General features: G+C 41.6%; 1 protein-coding gene across 1 annotated transcript in view; it reads left to right on the top strand.

Moving 5' to 3' along the window:
- ATRN (attractin) overlaps positions 1 to 17,806 on the top strand; it is a 159,740-nt gene that overhangs the window by 108,211 nt on the left and 33,723 nt on the right. Inside the window, exon 25 of the mRNA XM_075499466.1 lies at positions 5,937 to 5,998. Within this exon, the coding sequence (XP_075355581.1) occupies positions 5,937 to 5,998 (62 nt within the window). The remainder of the gene's footprint in view (positions 1 to 5,936; positions 5,999 to 17,806) is intronic.

Here is a 17,806-nt window from a genome sequence, read left to right as displayed (position 1 = left end):
GTATTTTGGGGTGGGGAGAACAGGGATGCAGGCTGTTTAATCTGCTTATCAGGCTTATAGCGTGAGCTTTTTCTCTGTTTTGCCACTCTGGATCAGACTTATAAAAATTAAGGTCTACTTTTAAGCTTACCACCATATCAAAGAGTTTTGCAAGAGAGAGGCAAAGTGGTTCTTGTAAGCTCGAATCGCGGCTTTGAGTTTCTTCTTCCATTCAGTGAAGTTCTTCTTCCATCACTGTCATTGAATCATCTAGGCTTTTAACACTGGGGCATGCTGATCCATTTTCCAGTCTCTCTGTGTTCCTTGACACTGAAAGCAGATTTAATAAATCAGTAGCCAGTTCCTTTTTGTTGCTCAACATCTGGTCCAATGTTGGTGTGCCTGACCACAAACAGCTGCACGCAGTCCGGCAGTGTGGTGCGATATTCAGTGCCTAAACATGGGCATGTAGTGCCAAGAGGATGGCAGATAGCACATAGGACCTGTCAGAGGCCCATGCCCTTCTGGAGCAGCAGCTGGAGGCCAGGCGAGATGTCTTGGGGCCAGAAGAATGGCAATAGGTTACTCCTACCTAAGCAACAAATGGAGCTTCTAGTGCATCCATGAAAGCAAGGGCAAGGAAGCACTGTGGAAATTTAAACCATCTAAATGTAGGGGTCTACAAATAGATGTCTTCATGTGCCTTAGGTGTTTAAGGTCCCATTATAGATGGAGACTTAGCTCTGGAACTGTTCAGGTGATCCTGTAATAGACACCTACATTGGCCAGCTGAATCACAGTTGATGCTTCCACAGTTGAGTGTAAAGAGACGATAGGCACATACCTCTGTATTGCTGTATTTATATGTCTTAATCTGTGTCTGAATCCCATAAATCTCATCTGCAGAGGTGAACAGATGCTTCCTTCTGAAAAGTTGTTCTGGAAGCTAACATCACCGAGATGATTTGAAAGCCACCTGCTCAAAAAGAGTTATCTTGCCCTGCTCGTCCCTTGGGTTGCTGCTGAGTTTGCCTCATCCCTCAATGAGCTGGGATGGCTCAAAAATATCAGCAAAAAGCCCTGCATTCCTCTGGGTAGCTCTCTGCTGGCTTACCAACTTGCCTTGGCTCACTAAAGATGTTCACATGTGGCAGAGCCGGGACCACCTTTTAGGTGGTGGAGCTGGATTGTTAAATTGGCTCTTTTTTTCCCCAAAACTTCACCGCCGAGGCTGTTGGAGTTGGCTGGCTGCTCCTGTTGAGTGGAGGACACCGAGAACAATATGCGTTTTCTGCCATGTGTTTTACTAGGGCACATTGTATTTGTGTTTAAAGGAGAACTGCAACCGGGAATGATGTTTCTCTAGAGCAGAAGAGCACTCTTTCCCTGCATCGCTATCACGGAGGGCAAAATGAATGTTTTGATGACTTTGGCATCGCTCAAGAATACTTAAAAACAATTTGTTTTGCAGCAGGTCCTTTGACAGAAGCGCAGGCACTCAGCATTCAGGCCACAGCATCCTGTTACTGTTGTCTGTATTCTCCAAGGTCAGATTGAGTCCTTGCCTCTAACCATAAAAAAAAAAAAAAAAAAAAAAAGACGAGAAAGTGGAGGTGCTGAGGAGGAAATAGAGGAAGATGTACATAAATGTCATCTGCAGCTTGTTTGGCTGTTGGCTTTATCTCTTTGGAAGCCCTTGGAGCTCCCAGCCTTTCAGTAGTACGTGCTGCTTTTTTGTTCGTTAACTTTGGCACTGGGACTATATTTAAATAAAAAGCAAAGCAGCCTGAAATCTCTGAATTTCCGTGGTTTTCAGTGCTGTGTGGTCCTGTAGACTTTGAAAACACAAGTGCTGTAGCGTTCTCCCACCTGCCAGGGGAGGTTAATGGATCTAGCAGCAGGGACCCTTTTGATATCTTCTGAATTCACAGCAAGCACCGATCTCCAGTAGCCCGCTTCACGTTGCGCCTTCTCTGTCGTACTTCTCCGGTTTCATAAGTTAATTAGACTTTTATTTTTCTCCTTTATGATTCTATTCTAGGAGTGTGTCCTGTTCAAAATATCATTTCCAACTTCACTTTTTCTCATCCCTAATATGAAGTAGGGTTGAAAAGGAAGGCAGCACTGATGTGAATTGAGTCCCTTTATACAATAGCGGAGAAAGGCAAAAATACGACATGTAAATAATCCGGAATTGTTAGCAGGGAAAGAAAAGTTGTAGAAACAATGTTTTTTGTGTGTGTTCATGTTTTCTCAAGCATTTAGATACCCAAAATGCTCCAAATTCTGTTATGAAAATGCCATGCTTGAAATGTTCTTCAGTACATTAGCAGTTCTTCAGTTAACGAGTTTAGATTAGGACTACTAATATTATGTACAATATTAGAAATTATTTGGGTTTGGAGAGAGATTTGCCCCATCCCCATTGTGGCTAATAGTTTGGCTTCTGTTTCTCTAAAGTAACAGTAATGTCCAGCACAAGTGGAAGGAGTTATGGTGTGATGCTTTATCTGTAATTCTGTTTATTACAGGTAAGTGAGAGGAGTTATTCAAATTTGTTTCTTGCTATATTTAACCAAAAAAAAAAAATTCTACAGAATTTCTCATCGGTTTGGCGATACTAATTTTTCTTAGTGGTATGTGAAATTCAAGTACTTTTTAATGAGTTCAAAGCACTTGTAAATCAAAAGAATGGGGGCTTAAATAAATTTAGCTGTGGTTGCATTTAAGGGCTTAAGGTGAACTTGTTTCAAAATACAAAGTTGGCTAAGAGTCAGCTGGACCCATTTTTGCACAAAATTATTCTCTTGAAATTATTCTCAAGTTTCTTTTCTCTTGGAGCACAAACGTGGGTACTAATGCAAACCAATTCCTGGTACGTAATCGTCCCAATTTGTTTGTCAAACTTTATATCAGTCACAGGCTGTAGTTTAACTCCAGAAGTATTTAGAGTTTGAAATACCGACTGTCACTGAAATGTCAAGTGGGTTCAAATTGCTTTTCCTTTACACAAAATATTTTGTGGGCAAGCACTTTGCCGTTAACTCCTTTGAAATGTGCGTATACCGATTTCAAAACTAGTGCACGTTTTAGATGTTGTTTGGTAGTTAGAGGTAGCCAAATTTTCTTCTTGGCTTTATATTTTATGCTAATCAAGTGATACAGAAAGTAAAGCTCTTAATTATACATTTTTATCAGTCCATATAGCCAGCTATTTTTATTTGTCTGGAAAGCAGCCAAATTTTTTGATGCTTCAAATGATGTGGCGTTAGAAAAAGCGTGGTAGGCTGGTATGCTTTTTCAGGTACGTTTTCAGATCAGATAAACACAAGCTTTACAATATTCTGTGGAATTAACGTAATTAATTTTCTGATCTGTTTTGATCGTAACTACTTAAGGATACTGCATTATTCCTGAGAACATAGTATAAAACATCTTTGAAGGACGCGTACGTTATGAAAGTGGCAACTTGATTTTGTAGCTGAGCTGAAGTTCTGCTGGGCACCTGGAGGAGGCTCTCTCAATCCCCAGCGCGAGAGACACGGTGTTTTCCTGCAGTTACACTGCTTATTCCTTTGGGACAAAATTAGCTTTTTGAGAACGGATAGATGAATCTTCTACTGTCATTTAAACTTAATTAAAAATCCATACCACTAAGGAAGTTGTGCCATATTTTCCCTATATTCAGAACGAACAGTCTACTTTTAACAGCTATTTCTAACCAAACTTTCTATGGAACTGAATTAATTAAGTCCTAGGAACAGATTATATTAGGGGAAATTAAGCTCTAAGTAAGCAAACCATTAACAATTATGATACTAAACTGCCTGCGACACAGATTGGTCAGGTTTAATAGCATAACGTGTTTTCAGCTTGTGAGAAGTAAATTGCAGAAACCAACCTAGGCTTGCTTTTTTTAATCCATGTATGAGGTACAGATCCTCAGCTGGTCTTTGCAAGAGAAGAGCTCCAAGAGGTAGGCAAAAGAACCACCACTGGTAAAGCATTGATAGTGCTTCTGTGTGGAACAAACCCAGATTGTCCTTCTCTGGTTTATTTCCTACGCTTCTATTACCAAAAAACGAGAAGCCCTTCTCCTGTAACAGTTTAGAGATGAGGTTGCAGTCTCGTTAATCTTTCGTAGAATCTGTCCTTATTTAAAATTAGCAGATACTTGTTTCTTCTTCACATTCTAATTGGAGCAAACTTTGGTTTCCATCACAGAAGCTGGTCCTAATGATCGTCTCCAGAGGACTGACCTGCTGATGATTTCTTTGTGCTTTTAATTTTCTTTTTCTACAAAAGGCTTTTTAAATAGAAGCTACTGATACATAATAAGGTCTGTGATTTGAAATGCGTCTTTTATAGTCGGTCAGCATCATAGTTATTCTCAGCCCATATTTCTATATACTGGATATATTACATGTTTGTATTTTGGGATGTGATATTTTAGTAAGAAAAATCTTTGCCTGAACTGCCAGAATAGTTATGTGAATATAAAACCGCCTCAGTTACCATGCACTGAGTTTTAAAATAAAAAGTGAAATCATTCTCACTCTCTTTTTCTCATCAGAAAGCTATTGGGGAGCACTTTATAAGGAGAAAATCAGCAAGAAACTATGTGTTTTCTTGTCTTTTGTAGGCAATAATACTGAGGTCACAAGCATCTGGTCTGCAGGTTTTGAATTAGCTTTCCAGCGAAAAAGAAGTTATGCGCTGTAAAGGAGCTTTCAACTTAAGAGCATTTCAGTATATTCATAAGAAAATTATTTTGGTCAGCTTCTATACCAAGTTACAATGGATATTTAAAGCAAATAGGATAATAGGTGTTCTTGAGCAACAGAAATCCAAGCAATAACTCCTTTTGCATATATTCATTTTTGGAATGTGACTATTGCTGGGAGGAGAGATTTGTATTTATGCTCATGGTAGCGTAACATGTAGTTTATTAAGGAAAAAACCCAACGAATGACGCCTTAAGTGAATTTAATATCCATGGAAAGCTTTTGGAACAGAAGTGCAGGTTTCGGTTTAGTTTTGAAATAAATTCAGTTACTTCATGAAAGAGTTAATATCCTGTTGTGGTGCTGAGATTGATGGTCAGAGGAAATAGGAGGTACCTGGAAAGAACTTCAATTCCTAATATTGCAGAAGTTGCCTTTCTGTTGGCTTGCCTCCCCTCTGCTTTGTTATTTTTAACCAGGCTCCCTAATCTTTCCCTTTGCCTTTAACCACCTCCCGATTTCCTGTTCGCTTCTTCCCTCTGGTTTTTGTCCAAAATATTCGCTTGTTTTTCACTTTTCTTTGCAGTGTGAGTGGATTGCAGGAAAGTGAGTTAAGATGAATGCCATAGCTGTTTTTACAGTATCTATTCTCTTCTGTGTTTCATGCCTTTTTGCCGCTCTTGGTGTAAGTGACTTGCTCAAGGCGATTTCGCTGTACGAGTATCGTTTGAATAGGAGCATGCATTTTGAACTTGTAAATGTTGTACTGTGGGTTGCTGTCTGTACAATAATTAAAGACGCTCTACTTTTAGCGCTGTGAAACTTCTGTGTTCTCATTTTTTGAACTAGTGTTTTCTCCAAGGTAGTTGATGTGCACTGAAGACTGTTCCTTGAACATTGTTGGGAGAGAGAGATGGTACTTGTTTAGGTTCATTTTTGGGATATATGATTTGAGATGGTACTTGTTTAGGTTCATTTTTGGGATATATGATTTGAGATGGTACTTGTTTAGCTTCATTTTTGGGATATATGATTTCAAACTAATGTGAAGTTATAGTTTGTTTTCTTTTCCCTCGGAATATTTCAGTGCTTTTTCGTAACAGTGTTCAGAAACGTTAATTGAATCAAGTAAAGATGTATTTCATTGTAATTTTTTGATCCCAGCAACAATGCATCTTAAATATGAATTTTCTTTACAGTAAGTAATAGAAAGCATTTGCTTTTCTTTTGCAGATTGCATTCTCACAACACAGCAACTTTATGGACCTGGTACAGTTCTTTGTGACATTTTTCAGGTACTTTTCATTTAAGACGGCTAAATGTTTCTTCTTTAGGAAAGATATTGGGGGTTTGTTTTCCAGTATAGTGTTTGGGTTTTTTGTTATCATTGGGGTTTTTTTTTTTAATTAAACATCCTGCTTACATCACAGCCTAGAAAATGGAAATTCCTACTATGTTTAAAGTATTTAATTAGGAAATATGTTAAGAAAATTTTCTGCCCGTCTTTGCAGATGCATCTTGTCCTGTGCATGCAGGGAAAGGGAGGTTAGAGGAGGGGGTGAAGGCTTTTTGAAATGGAGAAGTTACTTTTACAGTGGTATAGAAAGTATCTTTTCAGTTACCGCATGATACAAATAATGTATGACTGAGAAAAATTGCAGATATTCACACATCATCAGACACAAATCATAAATTAAGGAAGTGATTTTGCAAAGAGTTAAGCATGGGCTAATTTCAAAGTCTTTGGATAGCACCTTTTGATTTTAAACAGCTCTGAAAATACGTCAAGTTAAATAGAACCATACGTTTCAACACAATTGAAGCCAAATACTTTTCTGTCCTTCATGAACTGCTTGGTAAAGTTCATTTCTTAGTGTGAAGCAAACTGATGATTCCCTAGGAGTTGGAACCAACAGAAGCAATTTCACTACTCGTTTCTTCTTCCATTCTCCAAAAAAGTAAAGCCCTAACAAAGAAGTTAAATGTCTCCTGAAGCATAGCAGGCCATCTCTTTAAGTTTCAAAATCTAATGTCTTAGCCTCTATTTTAGGAACTGTTAATACGCCATAAATATAAAGCAATACTTGATCGATAAGAGAACTCCCACAGGCGGGATATACGTCTCTTTACTCCAGATCTTACCACCCGTTTTAAAGTAGGCAATATTATGCCTGTTTTGAAATGAACAGTGGGAATAATATCTTGCTTTAGATGCCATGCTAAATTTAATTAAAGCAAGGAGCTCCAGATGGGTCCTTCAGACAAGTGGTTTATATCTATTTTTTTTTTTTTAGTATGTAGCTTTTACAGAGCGGAGTGTGCTTTAATACAATCCCAGGTAAACAGGCTTGAACTCGCTTAATAACCTTGCTTCCATTGATACGGAGTAAGTGTTTATACCCGGGCCAGACTTATGCATTTGTTCTGCTGAATCCATCACAGTCAAGGTCTTCCCTAAAAATCTTTGTGGCAGGGTAATTACTTACAAGGAGAACGAACAGGGAAGCAGTTGGTTCCGTAGTTCCTTTTTAATGGCATAAGATCAATCTGCACTTTAAAAACTATCCATTAATTCTTTACAGACCCAGCTCCACCTGCATATGAGAGTTTGAAACTCTTCAATATGAGTGATTCCTCCAGTTCCATTATTGGAAGAGAATCACAGTTTGAAGCAGAAGATATGTGCATTATAGATCTCAATGAGCACATGGAGCTGAAAAGAACATGTCCAAAAGTTAGACAGATTGAAGACAGTCAACAGTGATTTTCCTTCCCTCCCTCACTGCTATCACACGGATCTCCTTGAGAAGTAATGTTGCAATATTATTTAACATCCTAACATGCCAGCGGAATAAGAACGTGTGTATTTGGGAGAAGGCAGTTTATTGCTGTTTTCCAACCATGCATTTATAATGCATTAAAAATTCTTCGATTCTTTAACTGTAACTACTGCTAAGTTCCTCTCCCAGTATTTTATTTTACAGTCACTATAACTCGCTAAATAACCAGTGTATTAGAACAGCATGATTCATCTTTGCTGTTTGTAGGGGAAACTATTGAAACACTTGCATTTTTAGTGCTCTAGGGTGCATTTCATAATTACAGTTGAATTCAAGTTAGACTATAAATAAGTAATATCTGATAGCCCCCTGTGATGTTAATGAGACAGAGTTGGCTGAAAATGTGCACGCTAAGCAGAGGCAATGAAAATGCTTTCTGCAAAGCCTAAAGACCGTTGGTAAAACCACCTTTGAGACGTAGGCCACCTCTAAGTCAAAACCTGGGATACGTCGCAATTCTTTGAGCGTAATGGACACAAAAAGAGACTGTGTTCTGGAAAATGGATGTTTAGAATGACTTCCTCGTATCGCATTCAATGGTCTTGCTTCATTTTGCCATTCTGTGGGAAATTTTGGAAAATCTTCTGTGCTGGTGATGGTGTAGCACATTTCCATCTTCTAGAAGTTACTCTTTCCACTTCGTTGTAACCTCATCCTAAACATGCTCTTCTGCCCTGCTACTGGAAGAAACAGCTGTGCCTAGAGCTGCATGGGGAACCATCCAGGGAAACAGGGGGTTTAGATTCTCCGTGTCTGTGCTGACATTTGTGACGAGATAGGTCAAGTAAGTCCCTCCAACGGGCGCTGGGGTGTAGGCTGGATTGCCAAACTCCAGTGCTGCTTAATTTATGGCGTACCCCAGGCGCTGGCCGGGCTGATTCTCTCTGAGGCACACAAAGTTACGGAGAAGCCAGGAACCTGGCCATGCATTTAAACAACATCAGCCACTGTGGAGCAGGACAAAATGTGACTGCTGGATTTGATTTCCATTTCATTTAAGAGCTGGGCTACTTTGGGTGAGAAGGGCTGTGCCTCACATTTAAAGGTGCTGTTAGGCTCTTGGAGCTCCTTCTGGAGTCGGGGTTTGGCACAAAGTCCGGTGTGTGGCTGTATGTTTCCATTATTTTACTTTGCAACACATTAACATTTTATTTTAAGCGAAGAAAATGTCAGTGGATAAATGTTGGGTAGAACGGGGAAGTTACGGGGTCTTTAATATTGCATTATAATTGGAGCCGCAGGAGAAATGATATTCTAACCGTTGTTAACCTTCGCAAAGCTAAATGAATTGCAAGCAAACCGTGTTTTTTCTGTTTCCGCCTCTGCTTTTCATAACATAGCTCTTTAATTTACAAATCTTGCTGTCATCTTTCAGCGGGTAGTTTGAGCTATTTTGACAGTCTCTAGTAAACATTTTTATTAGTATCTGTGCTTCCTTGTCTTCCAAAAAAATCTATGTATGCCCCCACACCTATCTATAATACGTATTTCTCACCAGTGTACTTTTGTATACAGAAGATGTGAAAATATTTATTATTTTGAATATTTGGCCTTCTAAACTCATACTGCTCACCAATGATCCTTTTTCTTCCCTTTTTTTTTTTTTTTAAAAAGTGCATCTGTATTTCTTCTGTGCTTCTCTGCTTTATTGGCCAGTTCTGTAGAGATTTTATAAGAGGATTATTAAGAACAGTTTGAATGAAATAAGGATGTGTAAGCACCAGAAGAAACGGCAGAACAAGAGTTGAAAGCATGGCTTGTACTCTAACTGGTGACGCAGTTGGCTGTAAAGCAGTCGAGGATCATGCTGGTAACCCTGCAACTTGTCAGGAGGAGACCTCTTGCTCCAAAATTAGAAGGGTGGCAGCAAGGTGACAGCAAGGTGACAGCATGTCACCGCTGCCATTCCTTTTCCTAGTGTAGCAGCCCTTAGAAACTCAAAATGAGGAGATGGAGGTATTGACCAACAGGCTTGCCTAAAATACCCAAAGCGTGAAGGGAACAAAACTGAAGCCAAAGGGTCCTGCCAAAGAAGCTGTTGAGCCCTACGGGGTATAAAAAACCTATAAACCCTATAAACCAGGTTTGCTGTCTCCAGGAAAGAAGCCAGGAGATGTGGTGAGGACCCAACAGCCAGCATCCCTTGTCCTCTCTGTGGGACACAAGTGATGTTGGCCAGACCAGCTGGCCAATACGTTTGGCATTTGTGGGTGTGAGAGTGTGAATGGGTGTAATCGATTTTCCTCTGAGGTTTTGTTAAATATAATCACCTTCAGCCTGGAGAAGAGAAGGCTCCGGGGAGACGTTATTGTGGCCTTTCAGTACTTAAAGGGAGCTTGTAGAAAGATGGGGACAGACTTTTTAGTAGAGCCTGTTGCACTAGGACAAGGGGTAATGGCTTTAAACTGAAAGAGGGGAGATTCAGACTAGATACAAGGAAGAAATTTTTTACAATGAGAGTGGTGAAGCACTGGCACAGGTTGCCCAGAGAGGTGGTAGATGCCCCATCCCTGGAAACATTCAAGGCCAGGTTGGACGGGGCTCTGAGCAACCTGATCTGGTGGAAGATGTCCCTGCTCACTGCAGGGGGGTTGGACTCGATGACCTTTAAAGGTCCCTTCCAACCCAAACCATGCTGTGATTCTATTCTATGGTCTCATCCTGAGCTTTGTTGGCAAACATTGATTTTCCATAGACAAATGTCTATCTCTGATGTCTTCTACTGCACTTCTGTTCTGTGTCCTCACGTGCACAGTTCACCCCATTTCTTGGCTGCTGTATGTCTCGTCTTTCATATCTGCTCTTGAAACATCCTTCTAGGGGAGTTCAACACTGACTCGATCTAGTCCCATCGTAGTCTTACAGCGGTTGTTAGAGAAATGGGTGTATTTCGCGAATGGAACAGACGTTGCGAGTTTTGTGTTTTCAGACCTCTACTAAAGTCTGAATATCAAATAGTGCAATTTTACTTTGGTGCAAATAATTGGACTTGTTCCTCAGAAAAACTTCAGAGGGAGTGGTATTTGTCTCCGTACAGCACTCAGGCAGATGGTTTAATGTGCTGTATATTGTTTTTCCTGGCTGTAAACATTTGCCCAGTGTTTTCAATAAGTGGGAATGGCCTGTTGCAATAATTCAAATCTGGAGTCGTGCTGCAAATATTTTATTTACTTTTTTGTGCTTATTAAATAATTTCTTACTGCAGTAGAAATGGCATTACTAAATATGTGCCTAAAATACAGTCTGAATCACTTTTTTTTTTTTGGAGAAAAAGGAAGAGCTTGGGAATATCTTTACATAAACTTCTTCATCTTGTTAGAAATAAACAGTTCAGCATCCGTGACTTCCTTCTTTCCATGTTGTCCTCATCGCTCTCTACTTTGTCCTCCACAATGGTCACGTGTGGACCAGAGCAGTGAGGCCATTTGGTTTCTCCTCCGTTAATTAGTCCCATCATTATCTGTGCCCATTCATGCTTTTGGCCTCTAAAGTCTCCTATGACAACGTAGTGGTTTGGGGTGTGATACAAGCACTTTGGGTTTTTAAACTTTTATTGAGTGGGACTTAGTTTATAGCTTTGACACCTTAATTTAGGTTTCTGTGTGTGTTGTGTCGAAGCTCTTCTGGTCAGTGCAGGTGATGGACACCAAAGAGCAGTTCAGTTACCAGACATAGGTGTCCACTTTAGGGTGAGCCACGTAGCTCTCCACGGACTGTAATTCATCTGGGTATTTCTCATGAGTTGACCTGACAAGAGGACCAGGTTAGTGCAGAGACTACAGAGGAGGAGAACTGAGAATGGAAGGAGTCTACAGGGCCAATGCCATGCTTGGTCCCCAGTCCCACTCGTAGCTACAGCCTGCTCAGACGTCCCTGCCTTCAGAGTAACTTGTTCTCATGCCTGAAAATAGTATGAGGGAAAAACCTTCAAAACACAGGTCAAAATAACACTGATTTCCATTCCAGTTTCATCATGTGTCCTGTGATTTTTGGTGTGTTTACTTAAAGCTCCGTCTTGTAGACCTGCAAGATGACTTTTTCCCTTTATTTAATGTTACCCCCTTTGTGATAGCACAGAAGGACTTGCAAATCTAAACCCTAAAAAGCAAAACAAAACCAAATACAAACCCCAAAACAAACAAACAAAACCCCAGACAAATATATTAATACCTGCTTTCCCAAAAGACCTCAAATCTCTCTTTAGACTGATCTTGTCTTTATGGAAGCTGCCACGATTTTACAGGGCGTCACATTGGTTATGCTAGCAAATAAGTAGATTTTTAAAACAGACACAAAAATAGTATCACCTGCAGCAAATAAGGTGGGTTGTGGCTTGTTAAACCTTGGTGCCATCTTCAGCAGAAAGGTAAGGTCATTAATGTGTAGATGGGATCTGTTGGTTTGCTGTTGGCGGCAGATAGCTGTTTGGCAAAGGCCAACTGTGCAAATCCTGTGCGCTCCTTCAGCATTATGTACTTGTTCCAATTATTTTGAGGTTTAATGCATCGAGTACTTAAAAATGTGTCCTATAACTCTCCAGCATCTTAAAATTTACTTCTAAATAGCACTTAAATAGCCTCCAATTCATCAAAATAATTTGGGATGGGTTTCTAGTAATCATTGCAGTGCTTTCTGAAATTATTAAGTGACCTATATACGTTAAAGCATATTAGTATTGAAGCTGCTGTATATTTTGGCATTTAAAACTGCCATTTTTTACTAGCAATTCTGATGTTGGTAAACACTGTAGGAGAGTTTAATAATTGGGCCCTAATATGCCAGATGGATTTTCTTCTCTCCTCATGAGAACACATCGTATCAAAGCGCTGATGAAGTTTTCCAGCCATTTAAAAATGAAAGTGTACTTGTTTGAAGAGCTTTAAGGATACCTGGAGTGGCGAGAATATCCTCTCTGCTACGAAAAGGAGCTTAGAGTACAGAATAAAATCAGACAGGGTGTTTAAGTTCGGATTTTTGTGTCAGGGTGGGAATACCCCGTGGCATAAAGAGCGCTGAAGGCTTATCAACGAATGATTAATGCATGTGTTGAGGCCAACTGAGGGGAGATTACTTATAACCATGTTGCTCATTTACTGTACTTAAATAATCTAATAAATAATTAAGAATTATTTAATTGAGCTATTTATCAAATGGAGTATTGTCCATAAAATGTAAATGTAACTTCTCCTTTTATTGCAATATTTATGCTGCATGAGCATAAACTTTTATAGCTTGTATAGGCCAATGAAAGCTGCATTTGGTGGAACCTGACCCAAATGAGGAGTCATGTTCAAATTTCCATGGGACGAAAAAATCTCCAGGGGTGTTAGATGTCTCTAGATGGCTCTTTTTCCTTCCAGTCTGGTTTCACATCTGAGTTTTCTGGTTTCCTCTTTTCCTATTGGAAAAATTGAACTGCTCTCAAGCTGGGCTCATTACTGGCCTTAGGCAAACAGAAATCCAACAGCTGATAGTTCAGATACAGCTATTGGATGTGCTGCTTCTCCTGTACGGGACATCTGCAGGACTCCATACGGGCTATGCTGGGATGCTACAGCCCAGGAACATTTCTCTCCCCTTTACCTTCTTTTCAGAGAGAGAGATGAGGAGAAACGATACAAAAGCGTTGTTTGAGATGGGAGGAGGTGTAGAGAGAAGACTTGAATGAACAGTGGATTTCAGGGATGAAGGAGGCTCTTGGTAGGCTATTATTTTTGGAGGAGAAAGAAACAGAAGGAGAAGGTAAAGCAAGTCCTGCAGCGAAGGTTTATTTTTAAAGCCATTTGGAAAGGGGTGGATATTTGTAGCTGGCAGAGCGAGCGCTGAGGCTGTTCGGGAGAAAGCAGGGCAGAGCACGGCGTTTGGCGAGGACTCTGCCAACTGTAGACTTTCACTCCAAAGCATTTCCAACACGGCTCTCCTTCCATGCAGCTGTTTCTTTCCGCTGCTTCCATATTTACACAGTTGCTTTCCAAGAGAAGATATGGGGGGAAAAAAAGCTGCTTTAAAGCTACTGAGGTGAAGACAGGTCTTTTTAACTTTCTTCAGGATGGTTTAGGCTGAGTATACCCAGCAGATAGATCTTGACTTCGCTCTCCCCCTGGGGCTCTTCCAGCGAGTGATGGACTGCAGCCCAGCAAGCAGGCGCTGCCTTTTATTCCTCCCCGAGTACTGCCAAGGGGAGGTAGTGCAAGGGGGAAAATATATTTCCTTAGTGGCTTTACAGCTTTTGTGGGTATTTGCTGCCTCCTTGTGACGGTACAAAGATGTATGGTGCTGTTCCTTTGAAATACAGGGTACTGTGGTGAGCCTTTTAGAAGGAGTTTTTATTAGTCTTTAATTGTTAATTCCTCTCTGTGCTTTCTTCAGAACGTCTTGGCTGTGGTGCCAGAAGTGAGGCAGGAAAGAGAAACCTGTGAAAGACTCTGGCACGTACAATCTTGTGCAATGTTGCGTTTCGAAAAGGGGATTTCACATAAGGATAAAGGTGATCCTCTTAGTTCTCCGCTCTAGCATTCTTCTCCAAGGGAGTAAATGACTATGTAGGGAGACGCTGTGTTCAAATCAACCGAAAATAAGTACTCCATATCTGACATTTACAACTCGCTGAGGTCACATTTTTCCTAAAAAAGAGCCATCCTCATAGGAGTTCAGCATGTTTTGACGTGTATCTTCAGTTCGGTGTGTATGTTCCTGGTGCTGTCTGCTAGATACGTGTGAATGGAGCCCATACATCTTGTAAGAGTCACCTACAGAAAGGTGGAGATCTCCTTCACTTTGCTGGTTGTGCATGGCACAAAGCAGCTTCATCTGTATGCTTGACCTCCTGAGAAACTCCTCCTGAAGGTAAATCTCTCTGAAATGGGCCTTTATAACACAGAGGTGCTGGAGATTGACAAAGCGTCTGGCCCTTTCCCTCTGCCCTTTGGACTTCCATCTCCTTTCCGCAAATAAAGGGGTAATGAGGAGGTAGACTCAGATACGCCATGGCAGTAGCTGTTGCCCATAAGCGGCATCTAAAATGCTTTATCCTGAGATGAAAATTCTCGCTGGAGTCATGACGTGAACGCGATTGCCTGGCAGGCGTCGCGCTTTGGCAGCCTGTCCTGGGGACTCCTGCAGATGTTTTGAATATTGTTGTTTTCACGGTCAAATTAAATGTGGAGCCAGGAACAGTCTTCCCTGCTGCCTTGCAGATTTTGTTTTTATTTCCACCCTCCATTTGTATACTGATGTTAAAATGTTACTGAAAACAAAGCAAACCAAAGATTTAGCTCATGGTCTTAGCTGTGCTGGTTTTGCATGGATACATTTTGGATTTTTGCTCTTCAGGGAGCACTGTCCTCTTTGGGCCTCAGAGATAAAGCAAACGTTGCATTTTAGAAAAACTTTCTTCGAAAACTTTAGAAAAGTTTCTTTGAGGAAAAGGGAGCTTAAAAGAAGAAAAAAGCTTACCAAAGCCATTGACTTAAGTGTGGTGGGATTCATGCCATGGGGAGCTACCAGGACTCCCAAGACAAATGTGGGTACTCAAAAAATTCTGCTCGTCCATCATTCACTTGTGCCTGTTCAAGTGTGGCAAAAGTGAAAATCCATCTAGTCCAAACGTGACTTTGTCGAGGAGAGAAATACTGTTTCCAGGTAGTACAGATAGTCTGCTGTTGCACTTAACACAGTGGCAGGGAGCTTTGGGAAAGAAGGGGAAAGCTGAAGGTATAAAATCCTCAATTATCAATAACGCGTGTTAGCTTCTGCTGTGGTTTAGCCCCAGTTGGCAACCAAGCACCACCCAGCCGCTCTCTCACCCTTCTCCCCTGCCGCTGGGATGGGGGAGAGAATCGGAAGAGCAAAAGTAAGAAAATACTTGTGTGTTGAGATAAGAACAGTTTAATAATTGAAATAAAGAAAATAATAATAAATTGTAATGAAAAGGAAAATGACAAAAGAGAGAGAGAGAGGAACAAAACCCAAGGAAAAAAACAGTGATGCAACTGCTCGCCACCCATCAACTGATGCCCAGCCAGTCCCCGAGCAGCGATCGCTGCTCCCGGCCAACTCCCCCAGTTTATATACTGGGCGTGACGTCGTATGGTATGGAATAGCCCTTTGGCCAGTTTGGCTGTGCCCCCTCCCAGCTTCTTGTGCGCCCGGCAGAGCATGGGAAGCTGAAGAGTCCTTGACCAGTGCAAGCATTACTGAGCAACAACTAAACCATCAGTGTGTTATCACATTCTTCTCATGCTAAATCCAAAGCACAGCACTATACCAGCTACTAGGAAGAAAATTAACTCTATCCCAGCCAGTACAGTAAAAAAACCAGGACAGTATCCACCCCTTATTCTGTACCATCTATGTCATGCCCAGGTCCTACCCTTTCTAATACATCCCAATTAATCACCACCACTTTTCCCTGTCTTCTGATATAAACACACAGCTATCATTGCCTTGGTCCATGGGCCATCCCTCTAAAATGTCCGTTGAGTTCATTTAGTCCATGACTTTGGGCTCCATCTGTCATAACAGTCCTTCGGGGCAGGAGAGATGGTGTTGGATTGTTGCATGCTGAAGCCAGTTCTGGTTCCATCACCGCTACACTTTGCTCAGTTTCATCAAAGTTCATTCTTTATTAATCTGGGTGATTCTTACTGTAATACCATTGATATGGTATATAGCACCAATAAAGTGATGACATACAGTATTATATAGCAATTAACATCATACTGTTCAGTTCATTGGGTCTTTTCACCTAAAATTAAATCCCCTTGAGGTACACATCGGAATTCCCCATCCTCCCACATCAGCCACCAAGTGCACCCAGGTCCTTGAGCAAAAGCAATCCCATGAATGGGTTTGCCTTTGCCTGAGGCAGGAGTAACCCAGACTGTGTTCCCCAGCATATTTTTTATGTGCACTACAGGGACTTTATCCCCCTCCACAAGACTTAAAAGTTTTGATTGGGCAGGGCCAGCTCGATTGGCAGATCCCCAAATGTTGACTAACCAGGTGGCCTTTGCTAAATGTGTATCCCAGTGTTTGAATGTCCCAGCACCCACTCTTCCCAGTGGAGTCTTTAACAGCCCATTGTATCGTTTGATTTTCCCGGAGGCTGGTGCATGACAGGGGATGTGATCTACCCACTCAATGCCCTGCTTTTTGGCCCAGGTGTCTATGAGGTTGTTTTGGAAATGAGTCCCGTTGTCTGACTCAGTTCTCTCTGGGGTGCCACGGCGCCGTAGGACTTGCTTTGCAAGGCCCAGGAGAGTGTTCCGGGCAGTGGCATGGGGCACAGGATATGTTTCCAGCCATCCGGTGGTTGCTTCCACTGTTGTAAGCACATGGCGCTTGCCTTGGTGGGTTCGTGGGAGTGTGAGATAATCGATCTGCCAGGCCTCCCCATATTTATATTTCAGCCATCGCCCTCCATACCACAGAGGCTTTAACCGCTTGCTTGTTTGATTGCAGCGCATGTTTCATGTACATGGATAACCTGTGCAATAGTGTCCATGGTTAAGTCCACCCCTCGATCACGAGCCCATCTATATGTTGCATCTCTTCCTTAATGACCTGAGGTGTCATGGGCCCACTGAGCTATAAATTATGTTGCCAGTCCAGGTCCACCTGAGCCACTTCAATCTGAGCAGCCTGATCCACCTGCAGGTTGTTTTGATGTTCTTCAGTGGCCCGACTCTTGGGTACGTGAGCGAGCATCTACGTGATGTACTTTTACAACCAGGTTCTCAACCCGGGCAGCAATATTTTGCCACAACACGGCAGCCCAGATGGGTTTGCCCCTGTGCTGCCAGTTGCTCTGCTTCCATTGCTGTAACCACCCCCATGGGACATTTGCCACCATCCATGAGTCAGTATAGAGACAGAGCACTGGCCACTTTTCTCGTTCAGCAATGTCTAAAGCCAACCGGATGGTCTTTAGTTCTGCAAATTGACCCGATTCACCGTCTCCCTCAGCAGTTTCTGTAACTTGTTGTATAGGACTCCATACAGCAGCTTTCCACCTCCGATGCTTTCCTACAAGACGACAGGACCCATCAGTGAACAGGGCGTATTGCTTCTCATTTTCTGGTAGTTTACTGTACAGTGGGGCCTCCTCAGCACATGGTACTTCCTCCTCTGGTGATATTCCGAAATCTTTGCCTTCTGGCCAGTCCATGATCACTTCCAAGATTCCTGGGCGACTGGGGTTTCCTATCGGAGCCCATAGTGTGCGACCTGCTTACTCCACGTAGCATCAGTTGCATGATGTGT

The sequence above is a fragment of the Mycteria americana genome, chromosome 4, assembly GCF_035582795.1.
Source record: "Mycteria americana isolate JAX WOST 10 ecotype Jacksonville Zoo and Gardens chromosome 4, USCA_MyAme_1.0, whole genome shotgun sequence".
In the NCBI taxonomy this organism is placed as follows: Eukaryota; Metazoa; Chordata; class Aves; order Ciconiiformes; family Ciconiidae; genus Mycteria; species Mycteria americana.
The sequence above is the reverse complement of the archived record's forward strand: the minus strand, read 5'-3'. Positions and strand labels throughout refer to the sequence as shown.